The sequence below is a fragment of the Sciurus vulgaris genome (genome assembly GCF_902686455.1).
Source record: "Sciurus vulgaris genome assembly, chromosome: 2".
NCBI lineage: Eukaryota > Metazoa > Chordata > Mammalia > Rodentia > Sciuridae > Sciurus > Sciurus vulgaris.
The window spans coordinates 3604758-3618655 of NC_136462.1; the positions used below are offsets into that span (position 1 = coordinate 3604758).

At 59.9% G+C, this 13898-nt stretch overlaps 1 protein-coding gene across 1 annotated transcript; it reads right to left on the reverse strand.

Moving 5' to 3' along the window:
* Positions 1-889: 889 nt before the first annotated feature.
* Positions 890-13507, reverse strand: TNFAIP2 (TNF alpha induced protein 2). The gene is given in 13 exon segments (XM_079130096.1): positions 890-2565; positions 2568-2704; positions 4015-4136; positions 4307-4462; positions 4679-4801; positions 5649-5772; positions 6195-6293; positions 6882-6982; positions 7156-7278; positions 7422-7536; positions 9400-10042; positions 10301-10658; positions 13374-13507. Coding segments are annotated over 12 exon segments (2178 nt in total). The 5' UTR covers positions 10644-10658; positions 13374-13507; the 3' UTR covers positions 890-2473.
* Positions 13508-13898: the final 391 nt, after the last annotated feature.

Here is a 13898-nt window from a genome sequence, read left to right on the forward strand (position 1 = left end):
TTGCAAACGTGCACATAGAACCCAATCGGTGACTGGGCTGGTGCCCAGGGCTGGACCTGTCCCCATCCCCTGGGGACCACCCAGGTGCTGCCCTCCTCCTCCTGGGGAGAGTGGGAGTGATTTGAATGGGTCAACCTCATCTGCCTCTGAGTTCGGCTGATGTCCACCCGCCTTATTTAAAATGGTCCTGTCCTCAACCCCTGCTCCTCTCCCACACTCATCGGGGTCCATGTAAGTGAGGGGCACACTGTCCCCCCATCTTCCCAGGGTTCCACGAAGGAGCCAGTAGGAAACAGACACGGGTTCAAGGCCAGTGCCCAAGGGGCTCAAAACCGCTCTGGACCTGCAGCCGCCACCACTATGGGGCCTCCAATCACCTCCTGCACGGTGGGCTCCACCAGCCCCATCAGCCCACACCCAGCTCCCTCTGACCTGCCCACGGGACCCCATGGCTCCCTGGGGCCCCTCCCAGGGATAGCCACCTCTTCCCTCCTCAGGAACTCTGCTCTGCTTCAAATCCCTGGCCAGAACTCGGGTACGGGAGGACCACCCTGCAGCCGCCACGCACACCTGCTCCTCTGCTCCCAGCTGTGGTTTCCCAGTCAGTTCCAACACTGTGCCAAGTTCCCACGGGCCCAAGCATGGAGTTGAAATGAGGGCCACAGCCATCCTCCCACCAGCCCTCATCCTCAGTAAAGGGCTGTGAGGGAGACCCCAAAGTGTCATGACCCAGACTTTCAAATGAGGACCCGGGCACAGAGGGCAAGGAACAGGGGTGGGTGGGCATTCTCTAGCCTGGACCACAGGAGCTGGGGAGGCCAAGAAAGTGGCTAAGGATGATCCCATCCCCACCCCAACTTTGCAGCTCCCCAAATAAGCCACGCCACGGTCACTTTTGAAATGAGTTTAATACCAAGCTATAAAAACATCCTGCCCTGAGTATACACATACAAAAGAAGTACTATCAAAAATAATATTAATAATAATAATAATATCAACACTATCAAACAAACTGACGCCTACAAATGTACATGGATTTTTGTGCATGACTCACACCCGCCAGCTCCTGGCCAGTTTTGTAAGGCAGTACCTGGGAAGAGGGGACAAACCCAGAGAGCTGGCTGCACACCCCAGCTCAGCACCCTCCAAGGCACAATTGAGGCTGGGTCAGGGTGGGGTCTAAACGCCCCTCTTGTGCTGAGCGGGAACTTTCAGGCACAGGGCGGGGCAGGGCCTTTGGGGTGGCGGAGACCTAGCAGGTAGACTGGACTCATGCTTCCCTGGGGTAGAAGAGGCGCCCTGCGGGGCAGGGGAGAGGTGGATGCTGTGGTGGGCAGCATAACCCCAAAGGCATTCATGTCCTAATGCCCAGAGCTGTGGCTGGAGGCTACATGGCAGATGAGGTGAGGTTGCTGTGCAGCTGACGGTAAGTAGGGAGATGACCTCGGATTCTCTAGCTGGGCTCCATGGAGTCACTAGTGTCCTTAAAGGTGGGAGAGGTGGGCAGAAGAGGTCACAGTGGTGTGAAGTGTAAAGGACACAACCAGCCACCGCTGACTCGCCACAGGCAAGGAATGTGGGTGGCCTCTAAAAGCAGAAAAAGGGCCGGGGAAGGACTCTCCCCAGAGCCCCCAGAATGAACGTGGCCTTGCCGGCACCTTGGTTTCTGCTGTCAGACTTCCGACTCCCAGAACTTAAGACAGGCTTTGGTTCTACTCCGCCAGTTCAGGACTTTGTTACAGCAGCACAGGGAAGCGGCAGAGCTGGCCCTACTAGGTCCTCGGCCAGGCTTCCAGGTGGCCGGGCTCACGGAGGCAGCTCTGGGCCTGGCTCTGCCCAGGGCAGGGAGGACCCCAGAGGAGCCAGGAGGTCCTGGGCCCTGCTGCAGTGGACACCAGGCCTCCTGAGACCCTCTCAGGAGAACCCTTGGGGAGTGCTGAGGGGAGTGTGGCCTGTGTTCGGGGTCAGGGCGATCTGGAAGTGGGCTCTTCTGCTTATCTGCCCCAGTTCACCAGGGAGCCCCTGCAGCCCCGTCAGGAGCCCCACATGAGAGTCCATCTTCAATTCTAGACTTGCTAAGCCCAGCTCAGGGCAGCCCTGGGCTGAAGGAAGCAGGTCAAGTAAGGCTCTGTCCCTGGCCTAGGGAAGCAGAAGGGAATTCAGGCCCACATGCGTGGAGGACTGTTAGAAGACAGCCTGAAGGAGGCCCCCAGCAGGGGATGCCCAGGATTCCTGGCTCCTGGCCACACCATCACGGGCCTCCCTTGGCACACACACAACCAACCACCATTTACAAAGGGTTTCTTAGATGCTGCCCGTCCGCTCCCACAGCGGGTGCCTCTGGCCCACTGGACACATCAACAAAGCAGGGTCTGTCTAATCCCAGCTGCTCAGGTCCCGTTCAAAGCCAGGACCAGGCAGATGTAGCAGCAGCATGTGAGAGACCCAGGAGGGTCACAGAGCCAGTGGTGGTCTAACAGCCCCCAGTGGGGCAGCTGTCACCAAGTGGGGCTGTGCCTGGTGCTCCCTGGGTGGTCACAAGCAGGTCAGATGCAGGAAAAGCTAACCAACCTTTATATGTGAAAATAGGGACCTAGAGGGATCCTGCACCCCTGTGTTGATGTCCAGAATGTTCCGGATGCTCCTGACTTCACTGTTTGATAGGTTCCCCTTGATGGCCAGAATGGCATTCAGGTGTCCTTTGCTGGCAAGGAGAACATCCTATCAGCCTAACCTGTCCTTGACACCCCTGTTCACACCCTCCTGACCCAGCAGGCTCCAGGCCCTGCTATAGGGCCCTGCAGCCAACCTTCTGTCCAGCAGGGTCCTCACCGTCCCTCCCCCACTGCCCTCCAGCCAGGCCTCTACACTGGCTCTTCTGCACCCTCTGGAGGTGACCAGCACCTTCCTGCCCTCTAGGTCTCAGCTGAACTCTCACCTCCTCCAAGTTTCCCCATCTCTGAAGTCAGCAACCCCTGTTGCTCATGATCTTGGTCAAAGTCGACAGCCCGCAACTGTCATATTTCTTTGCCTAATTATTTCATGACCGCTGGCCCTCAAAAGTGCGTGAGCCACTTTCTGTAGGACTGAGGCAGCCTGTCTTGTACTTCACTGCATCCCAGCGCCTAGAAGAGGGTCTGGCACCTAGCAGACCACTAAGAACTGTTGTGGGGATGAGCAAAAGGATGGATAGGTGGGTGGGCAGGTGGGCGGGTGGATAAAGGGGTGGATGGGCAGGTGGAAGGGTGGATGGACGGACAGATGGATGGATGGATGGATGGATGGATGGATGGATGGATGGGTAGATGAATGGGTGGGTGGGTGGCTACAGGGCTAGATGGACAGGTAGATAGGTGGACAGGCAGGCTGATGAGGAGATGGCGGATGGGCTTTTGTATGGGTAGACAGACGAATGGATGAGTACAGTGAATCAGCTTAGGCTAGACTGGGTTAAGCTAGGTCGATCCCAGGAAAGACCTGTTCAAACTTTCCCTACCATGTCAGAGGACCCAGCCCAGAAAGGAATAATGTCCACGGCTCACCAGACCCTCAGGAAGCCAGAGACCAAACCTCCATTCCCACAAGAGCCCCAGGGCCCAGGCATAGGTCCAAGCCCCCGCGGACTTGTTGGCCTCGAGGCAGAGCCTGATCTCTCTGATCTGCTTCCCCTCTGAGGGGCAGCCTCCCGTAGAGCTAAGGGCGCGGGCAGTGGAACTGCTGTCTGGCTTTGTCATCTTAGCTCTACCACTAACCAGCCAGCCCTGTCACCTGGACACATTCCTTCCACTCTCTAGGCCTCAGCTGTATAATGGAGATAAACAGTGTCACCCTGTACGGCCACTGTGGGACCAAACACAAGAGTCCCCGGCCTAGTGCCCAGTACAGGTTGGACACCACATGCGTCTCAGTGGACTAACAGCAATGGTGCCACACAGGTCCTAGAGAGACAGAGTCCACAGTGGACCTGACAAGGCCACACTCACTGCTTAGATCCTGAGGGTCCCTCATTCTCACCTGAAGTCAGGGTACCAGGTAGCATATGTGGCCACCTCAATCTTGATGGCACTGGGATCTTGCAGGCGAATGATCTCAGCGAGCGTGGGGAGGGCAGGATCCAGCCAGGTTGCAGCGGAGCCCTGGGGGCACAGGCCTAATTGAGTCCCCCGTCCTCACAGGCACTTGGTACCCAGAGTGCAGGGCCATACTATCAGGTTCAGAGAAGCCCCCAGGGGCTGTCCTAGACCCAGAAGCTGGGGCCCATCTTAGGGGGGCCTGGGATAGAGGGATAGAGGGGGCAGGGGCTCACATTCTGAGTGCAGAAGTTGTGAATGACATTGGCATTGGCCAGGATGTGCCTTGCCAGTTGTTGCTGCTGTTCAGCAGTCTTGAGGACCAGGCGCCGCTTGCTGAGGCGGATGATGTACTCTTTCACCAGGTACAGGTGTACAGACTCCATGAGCTCCTAGGCAGGTAAGAAGCCGGGGTGGTGTGAGTCAACCACCGACAGGGAGCTCACTACCTCCCTTAAAGCTTCGAAGCCAGGAATCCAGAGCAAAGGAGTGCATACGCGTGCCCGTGTTTCCATGTGCACGTGTGAGCATGTGTGCATGTCCACGCACGTGTGACATGGGTGTTCAGATTGCACCCAGCCCCAGCCACCAGCCCAGAGCCTCCTCACCTCCCGGAAACAGTCCTGCAGTTCTGAGAACTCAGGCAGCCTTCCCACTACGGTGTCAATGATTTCCTCCAGGGTCTCCACGGGCGCCGCCCAGCGGGTCTGTGTGAACCTCTTGAACAGCGGCTGAGGAGGAGAGGCAGGATGTCTGGCCGCGCCCTGTAGAGGAAGGGCGCCAGGCACAGACACCCTCACACTGATGGGCGGGAGGGCGAGGGGACTGGAGGACTTCCAGGGAAACCGTGCAGAGCTCAGGTCCCAGACAGGAAGTGGAGGCAGGGTCTGTGTACACTCCTCCAAGGTCATCCAGCTGTAGCTCAGGAGCCAGGACAGCCTGTCTGCCGGCCCTGAGGCTTTTCTACTGCCTCCCTGTTATATAAATAAATTCCTGCATAAACAATACCTTGTGCTTGGCTGGGCCTATGAGACCTGTGCCAAGTCACCCAGGGTCACCACTCGGGCTTTCGCCACCCACAACTGCCCCAGCCTCCAGTCCTGGACTCTGGGCAAGGAACCCCTCCTCTGTCTTTCAAGGGACACCCCCCCCGCCTTCCCCCTCACAGACTTCTTGGACCCCAGGAGATGGGATCTCAGCTGCCAAAGACCCTGAGCACCAGGAGCCAGGAGTCAGGTGTGGGGGTTGGGAGGGAGGAACCTAGGGGAGAGTAAGGGAAAGTGTCCAAACTTGGGGACAGTGGGGGCCAGGTAGGGAGGGACACTGAGACTTCTCTCGCACCCCCTAGCCCTAGGGTCCCCTCTCACTATAAGCACCAGGACCAGGTGGTGGGTGAGGCCAAAAGTTCTCTGGGGCCCGACCACCTGGGCACCCCCGGCCCATACTCGTTCCTCCTAGAGACCTGGAGCAGGAGCTGCACCTGGGTGTTTCTGCCATTCCTCCTGGGCCCCTCCCAAGCCCACCCTCCCTCCTGACACTGGGCTCAGGATGATCCACAACAAAAAAGGCTCCCACTACCTTCAAGTCCACAAACAGGTCCTGGAGCAGCGTGTCAAGGCCGTGAACCTTGAGCTCACTCAGGGGGTCTAGCAGGTGGCTTCGGGGGTCCTGTAGTATCTGCCACTTCTGCTCCATGGATGTCCTGGATGGTGGCGACAGGAAGCCACACTAGACTACCCAGTCTACAGCCCCACACCCAGTAAGCCTAGATGAATCTTTCCAAACCTTCTCTTCACTTTCAAACCCTCAAGGGCTCCCCATTTCCTGTGGGGTCAAGTCTGAGTCCTCTCATCCGCGTGCCCATACCCCAGCACACTCCTGCAGCATGCTCTTCCACCAGAGGGCAAGTTACTCAGACTCTCCTCTCAGTCTGCCATCTGCTTAGCAGGCACAATCACTGTGCCCCTTCATAAACATCTGAATGACGCCAAACATGGCTGCTCTAGGCCCCCGTTGCCAAGGCCTCGCTAACTTTAATTCCACACATTTGCTTAAGCAGTTCCTCCTCCTTCCGAATCCCAGTTACCCTGCTTCTCTGCCACGCAAACTTCCCAGCATCCTCACCGGAAGGATAGGCAGTTGTTGATGTTGGCAATGATGTTGGCCCTGTAATTTCTCAGCTGTTTTCCTCTTTCCAGAAATTCATCAAAGGTGCGCTGGTAGCTGTCAGGATCAGAGGGGCACCTTCAGGACCAGCATAAACACCACGACCACAGCCGATCTCCCTGGTTCACACAGTACCTTTCTGTGTGATTATCTCTCTATGACCCAGGGAGCAGCCTGTCACTGGCTGTACAAGCTAAGGCCAGAGGATCGAGCCCCCTCTGAGCTTCCAGAGGGCTGTCCTGGGGCTCTGCTGTCCCCACCATTCACCAGGCCCCCTCTACAGCTGGATGACCAGAAGGTATTGGGGTTGGCTAAAGGAGTCCTCAGAGGTGGGAGCACCCAAGTTAATTCTGGGAGTGGAAGAGGTGGCAGGGGCCTAGGCCCCTCACGAGCATGCCCTTGGAAGCTAGAGACTGACCTGCCCCGAGTTCACTGAAGGGGGGGCAGGGGTAGGAAGCACCATACTATCCAGTGCCCACGGGACAGAGCAGGGGTCAGAGGACTCCTGGCTCTGAATGACAGGCATGGGGAGCAGGGCTGATCTTGCTTGGATTCCCACCTGAGCACAGGGAGGGACATGATTCTGTGAGAGGTAGCTGCAGAGTCATCCCACCACCACCCGCCTGTCAGTTGGGGCACACCCACCTCCTCAGGAACACAGCCAGCTCCACCAGTAGCACCTGCTTCATCTGTGTGCCCAGGTCAGGAGTGATGTTTTCGGCCTTGGCCTGGCCCTGGGAGACAATCTGTGGGGTGACAGTAGGTGAGCAGAGCAGGGGCCACCTGGGGGAGCATGCTGGAGCAAGGCAGGTTCTCAGACATGGGCCTGTGCCCACACTAGGAACAAGTGGGCATGGCTCTGCTGGCAGAGGCACAGGCTGGCTGGGTGTGTGTGAACCCAAAGGGCAGACCATGGTACCTGGATGATGTCAATGGCCAGCTCACTGTGGCAGTGGCCATCCAGCCTATGGGGAGCCACATCCTGGGTCCAGTGCTGTGACTCCATCTCCAGGGCTCGGGCCATCAGCTCCTTCACATTAGCCTGGGGGGAGGAGGGGCAGGTCATGGTAGCGCTGACCTCGCTCACCTGGAAGTAGCTGTCAAGCTTGTTGCCCGTGTCATTTGTCTCTGAGCCTCCCTTTGCTTTTCGTGCCCCCCCACCCCACCATGGTTCAAAGGACTTACCGCCTCGGTGGACAGGAACGTGGCCTCCAGCAGGTGAATCTGCTTCAGGGGTAGGAGGCTCCCAAGACTGACATCCTGCAGCTCCTTTGCCAGCTTGGGGCTCCTGAGGATGTCACTGTGGGCAGAGTAAGCCTGGCATGAGGCGAACTGCGCCCACCCAGCAGTACCTGCCCCTCAGTACTCCCCGGGCCTGGTTCAGAACCCACAGTCACCTGCCTTCTCTCACTCTCTCCCCACACCCAGCATTCCTGCTTGAAACAGTCCCTAGACTCTGTCAGCCTGAAACACTGCCCAGCCCTTGCCAGTTACCACCACCTCTCCTCCAGCTGATGGAAACTCCCGCACCCCAGGGCCCCAGCAATGTCTTCCCCACAAGAGCCATTTTTCAGATCTCCTCTTCCCCTGCTCCAAGGCTTCCCCTCTTGCACAGATACAACCCAACCCCTGACTTCAGTGGCCCTGAGACATGCCCCACCCCCTCACTGTGACCCAGCCCTGCGACCCCTGCCAGGCCAGCCCTGCTGCCCCCACAGAGGGGCCAATCCACATGGAGGGACTGCCTCAGACCTGCTCACGGAGTCCCCCTGGCTACCTCTCCGGCACCTCTCAGGATCCTGAGCTCCTGGGGGACCTGTGGAGCCCTGGCACTTCCTAAGGACCCTGGAAGCTTAAGAATGACCTTCTCTGTGCTCCTTGCCCAGTCTGATGTACCTGTGACCCTTGGTTCCCCACGTCTGGTTACACAGGCCTCAACAACACCCCCCTGGACTCAATGCCCAGACTGGTCCCAGTTCCCTGTTTTGCCAACCCTTGTGGGTCCCAGGCTAGGAGAACTCAGGGTCACTGGACAGGAAAGCCAACAGGCAGAGGTGTGAGTGCCCAGCATTTCCTGATGAGTCAGGACCAGGCAGCAGGAACTGGTTCAGTCAGGGCTCTCTCTGGCAACCCTGCCCTGTGTCCACTTCCCTATGCCCTGCTGGCTCCTCACCTGCCACCCCATTGTGCCTTTCCTCTGGCCTTCCTCCAGGAGGAGGTCCATCAATACTAACAGAGCCTACTGGCCATCCGGAGGTCCCGAAGACCCTCAGACACTGGTCACACTGTCTACACCCCCAGCCTTCACTCGGGACAGGGCAGAGCAGGAGCTGAGTCCCCTCAGTAAGAACCCCTGGCATTTCCATGCTGCAATATGAGACTCTCCACAGAAGCTTGTGTGAATGACAGGCACACTCAGAAATCCAGGGTCTGGGCCATTCAGAGGATGCCTGAGGCCGCGCCCAGCTGGGTACCAGCTGCCCTCCTTGGCACAGCCAGCCTCCCACTAAAGAGCTGCAGCCCTTGGTGGCCAGAACCTGGACCTGTTGTGGGCTCACAGGGCAACCCTGCACAATAGGGATCTTTTCCACATGGCACCTGGCCCCATCCCACCCCTGCTAGCTCTCCTGCCTGGGGTTGCCCAGGAGCAATCTTGATAAATTTACGCTCAAGCTCCTCTTAGCTCCCAGGGTGACTCTCCCTTTGCCAGGAACATCATCCTCCCTCCTCCCTTCTTTACCACCTGCCTGGTATCCTCTGCCGTCTGACTACATTTGGCTTGAGCTGCCTTAGAGCAGCTGGCTCCCTGGCTCCTCCAGGCCTGGCCTCCTCTGAGCCTGGCCACCCCTGCCACAACCCTTCCTACTCTGCTTCACCCCTCTCCAGACTGGGACTTCATGAATGAATGACAAACCCCTGCCATTCTCTGTGCCTCAGTTTCCCCAACTGAGAATGTGACTGGGGCCCAGGAATTTTAAGATTTCAAGTGCAAAGCAGACCCAGGCCCACAGCCCACCTGGTCACTGTGCCCAGTCCCCGGAGGCGCAGGCTCAGAGCCTTTGAGCCCAAGCCCACCATGGTTTCCAGCCCAGCGACTCTGCGGCTGGCTGCTCCCCACCCCTCCTGCGCAGGGACCCCCGCCCCTCCGACCGCGCCTGCTCACTTGGGGTAGAAGTTCTGCACCCAGAGCAGCAGCAAGTAGGTGTCGCGCTCGCACAGCTCGAACTGCGCCATGGAGGCCAGATGGGCCGCGAAGTGCTGGTGGTAGCTCTTTGCGTAGGTGGCCACCACACCGAACTCGGCGGGGAAGAGCGGCTTCAGCCGCTCCACCACGGCCTCCAGGTCCTCCTTCATGGTGCAGCCCATGTGCAGGAAGATGCTCTCGGTCTCCGAGCGGCCCTCGGCGCCCGCGGCCGGCCGCGTGCCCAGGCGCTCTGCGGCCACCTCCGCCACGCCGCTCCGCCACAGCTGCAGCCAGCGCCGCGGGCGCGTGGCCGCCAGGGCCGCCTCCCCGGGCGCCGCCGCCGCCTGGCGGTCCTCGCGCTCTTGCTCCACCACCACGGCCAGCGCCTGGCGCAGCCGCTCTGGCGCCGCCTCCAGCGGCCGCCGCAGCACGCCCAGCACCTGGTCGCGCAGCAGCACGTACAGCGCCTCCACCTTGCTTTGGCGCCGCACCAGCTCCTCCTCGCTCGCGCCGCCCGCCGCCGCCGCCGCCGCCGCCGCCGCCGCCAGCTCTCGCTCCAGCGCCAGCAGCGGCCCCGCCGCCTCCAGCCGCCCGCGCTCCAGGGCCTCCTTGAGCTCCTCCACTGCGGAGGGGACCCGCGTGAGGCAGGGCCCGGGGCTGCCAGCCGATCCGGGCAAGAGGAGGCTGAGTCCCCAGTGCCCCACACAGGACCCCTCCCCACCCCGGCCCCAAGACCCGGGACACTGGTGACAGAGGAAGGTGAACACCTCCCTGCCCGCTCTGTCCTGGGTGAGAGCTCCTTCGATCCACTAGCCCATCCCTGCCCAGGCCTAGACCAGCTCTAGGCAGGCCCCCAGCCCCAGCCATCATCCCAGCCTACCTGTGGGCATGGGGCCATCCAGCCGCGGGCTGGACTCAGGTTCCGTTGGGGGCTCCACCACGCTGGGCTTCGCCCTCTTCTTCTTGCCTTTGGTGAAGATGCTGAACATGTTGGCCAGTCCTTTTGGCTTCTTCTTCTTTGCAGCCTCTTGCTTCTCCTGATCTGGAGCTACTACAGCCTCCAGAGGTGGCACCAGATCCTCAGAGGAGGCCTCTGACATGGAGGCCTCTGACTCACCCTCTGATGTGGAGGGCAACTTTTGTGGGCTTCCAGGAAAGTTGAGAGTCTCTGGCACAGACTGCTGGCCCGGAAGGCCTTGGAAGAAGGTCATCATCTTCAGCATCACCCTGGCTCAGTCCTACAAGTCGGGGTTGGGGACGACAGGGCCAGCGGTCACAGTGGGCTTGAGCACACAGGCAATAGCACACAGCCCAGTGGCGGTACTGAGTGCCTCTGTTCTCACCTGTACAAGCAACAAGAACCCTGGAAACCTCCTGGGCCAGAAGAGCACCAACACCACCCACTCCCGAATCACAAGTGCCTCCACTTGCATGTCTCCTGATACCCAGGGCCCTCCCAGAATGGCCCCTAAGGCAGAAGAGAGGCTGGGAACATCAAGCCTGCTGGATGAAGGGGCCTATCCTGCATTTTACAGTCCACCCTCTTGGGAAAAAGGATGGCAGGGAGTGAGTACCTCCAAGAATCCCACAGAGCCCTAGGAGAGGGGGTAGGGCATGGCTGCTGTCCCTTTGGACAGGGCAAGAACAGAGGTCCAGAACAGCCAGCGCCATGCCAGGGTCAGAGAACACCCAGAAGCCAGCCTGAACCCAGGCCTCCCCTACCTAACCCCAATTCCTCATCCTTCTTGCCCAGGTCTTATGTGGCTGTGGAGTCACAGAAAGATACCATGAACAGAAATTGCCCTTGCTGGGGCTGAAGGAGAGCAAATCCTAGTTGTGTACGTACACTGACTTCAGGGCTCAGATCTGCAGGAGACATACGGCCTCTCAGACTTCGGAGGATGCAATGGGACCTCAGAGAGCCTTCCACATGCCCACAGGAAAAAGGGACTCACCCAAGCACAGGTTTGCCTGAACTCATACAACAACTCTGCTTGGAACCCAGACTTCCTGGCTTCTGCTCCATCCTGCCTGCTCCCAAATGGGGTGACATCATCATCACAAAATTTCCAGTTTCTGTGCCCTTCCTGGGTACCCATCCCATCTCTTCCTCTCTCATTCAGAAGTTGTGCTATTTAATCTTAAAATAGCCATGTGGTCAAGCCTGTGGGCTTGAAACTCAGGTCATCTTGTTCCAGAGCCTGGCTTTTCTCCTACCTCTGTTTTCCCCACTGTCCTGCAAGCTGCATCCAGAGAGGCAGGACCCTCCGCATTGTTAGAGCAATGTCAGTTCCACCAGAGGAATCTTCGACTGACCCTGAGGGAGAGAGCCAAGGCTGGCCTCCCTGGTGACTGTAACCCATACCACGGTACCACCTGCCTGCCCTACCCTCAAGAATAAATGCATTGAGCCATACCTCACACTCATCAGGACGACTTTGGCTGACCCTGCACCAGCTCTGCAAGGCAGATAGCCTGATCCATACTTCTGAAGAAGCAGTCTTCTTCAGCACAGCAGGCATGGAAGCTTGGAGCAGTCCTCTTGCCTCAGCCCTTCCACCTTCATCAGCCCTGCTACCCTGTCCCATTTCCTGGGGGTCTTGTCTCATACTCTGGGGCTTGGCCAAAGCCACTTGGTTGACCAGGAAGCCTGGGTGCCCCCCCCCCAGCCCCTGCCATCCTCATCAGCTGCCCGTGGCAGAGTCCCTCAGTCCTGGACCTCAGTTGCCTCCCTGGAACCCTGTGGGCTGAGAGTTCCAGAACCAAGCAGAGCGTGCTCTGGGGAGACCCAAGCCAACCAAACTCCCAGGTTCAAAGCCACCAGGCACTTCTGTCCCTCTTAATCCATCCCATTTTCATGCCAACCACCCAGAGGAGCTGATCTGATGGGCAGGGCTGCTTAGCTCCACCCTGGGAGCCTAGGCCCCCCCGGCCTCCTCCTGGGTGAGGGAGAAGTGACCTGTCCCATACCTCCCAGTTGAACACAACTTCTCACAACTTAACTCTATGCAACCTCCAAGCTTGGCTCCTGCAGGTCCCCACAGAGTGTCCCTGCCTTCTCTTCCTTATGGCACAAAACACCCCATCCTTCAGGTCCAGCAGCAGCACCTGGACCCTAATTCTCAGAGGCAGCTGATGCAGGAGAAAAAGCTAGCTGTGGGCTAGGCTGCACCTCACTGGTGTGTGGACTGGAAACCCCTCTTCTCAGAGACCTGTCTCCCGATTGTGCAATGGGGAGAAGCCCCCACCTCACAGGGCTGCTGACTGGATGTGGCAAAACCAGAAGCCAAGTGCTGGTACTTGGTTTGGCCTGCGTGAGAGGGAGTTTCCTGTGCAGCGCACACCCGTGCAGCCCAGGAGGGGAGGAGAAGCCCCTTTACGCCAGGCTCCTGGCTGGGCGAACCGAGGCAGGAAGGCACCTGTTTAGAGGCAGGTGGTGTTACCACAGCCTGTGGAGCAGCAGAGGCACCGGCCCATCCGCAATCCCAGGCGCCACAACCCTTCTCGGCCAGGGCTGAGGGCCACACAAAGCCTCCCCTGGTCTCTGGCCTGCCTGCTCCTGTCCTGGGGTGATAGACCGGCGGCGCACCAACCCCCAGATGAAGATGCCCAGACACAGGCAGGGAAGGTCTTGACGTACAGTCCCGGAGGCCCGCGGGGACGTTGGCTTCCAATTGCAAACGAAGATCTTCGCACCTTTGCCCCTGTCCTGACCCTCCTTCCAGGGACCGAGCTCTGCGTCACGCGCCCAACCCCAACCCCAACCCTCTGTGCCCTGGTGCGCAGACGCTCAGCGAGCGCACAGGTCTCGGTTTCCCGGAGTGTTCCCGCCCGGGTCCCCTCGGCCTCTCCAGGCCATTCTTCGGGGAGTCCTGCCGCGGTCTCGGGGTCAGAGCGGACCGGAAGCCGCGCGGAGCGGTGAGGACAGACACCAGGCAGCGGAGGTCACTTACTGTGTCGGAGCCGGGCCGCCGCTGTCCTGGCCCGGGCTCCGAGCAGCCTGAAATAGTCGCCGACTCCGCCCCGGCCCGCCCTCCGCGACCGCGGAAAACCCGCGGGCCGAGGCCAAGGCCCCGCGCGGCGGGGGCTGGTCCCAGCGCGGGCCGGCCGAGGGGAGCGAGGGCGGGGTCACTGCTCCAGCAGCCGGGACGGGCTGGCGACGCGGCGCGCGTGGCAGGGTAAGTGGGACTCGCAGAACGGCTCCCCGCAGCCCGCGACCCACCGGGCCATTGTCCGAGGAAGGCCTCTGATTGGCCGCCTGGGAGGGGCCCGCGCCCAGGGCCGCGCCCCCGGCGTCCCAGCGGGCCGCAGCCCCATCTGCCTCGCGCCCCCTCCCACCACAACGCCGGTCCCCGCCAGGTCGCCTTTCTGGGCACAGCCGTGACGCGTGGAGGCGTGGGAGGGGACTTCCTGGAGGAGGCGCGAAGGGGCAAGGGGCTGCTGTCCACAGGACCCCGTGCTGGGCCATCGACTTGCCC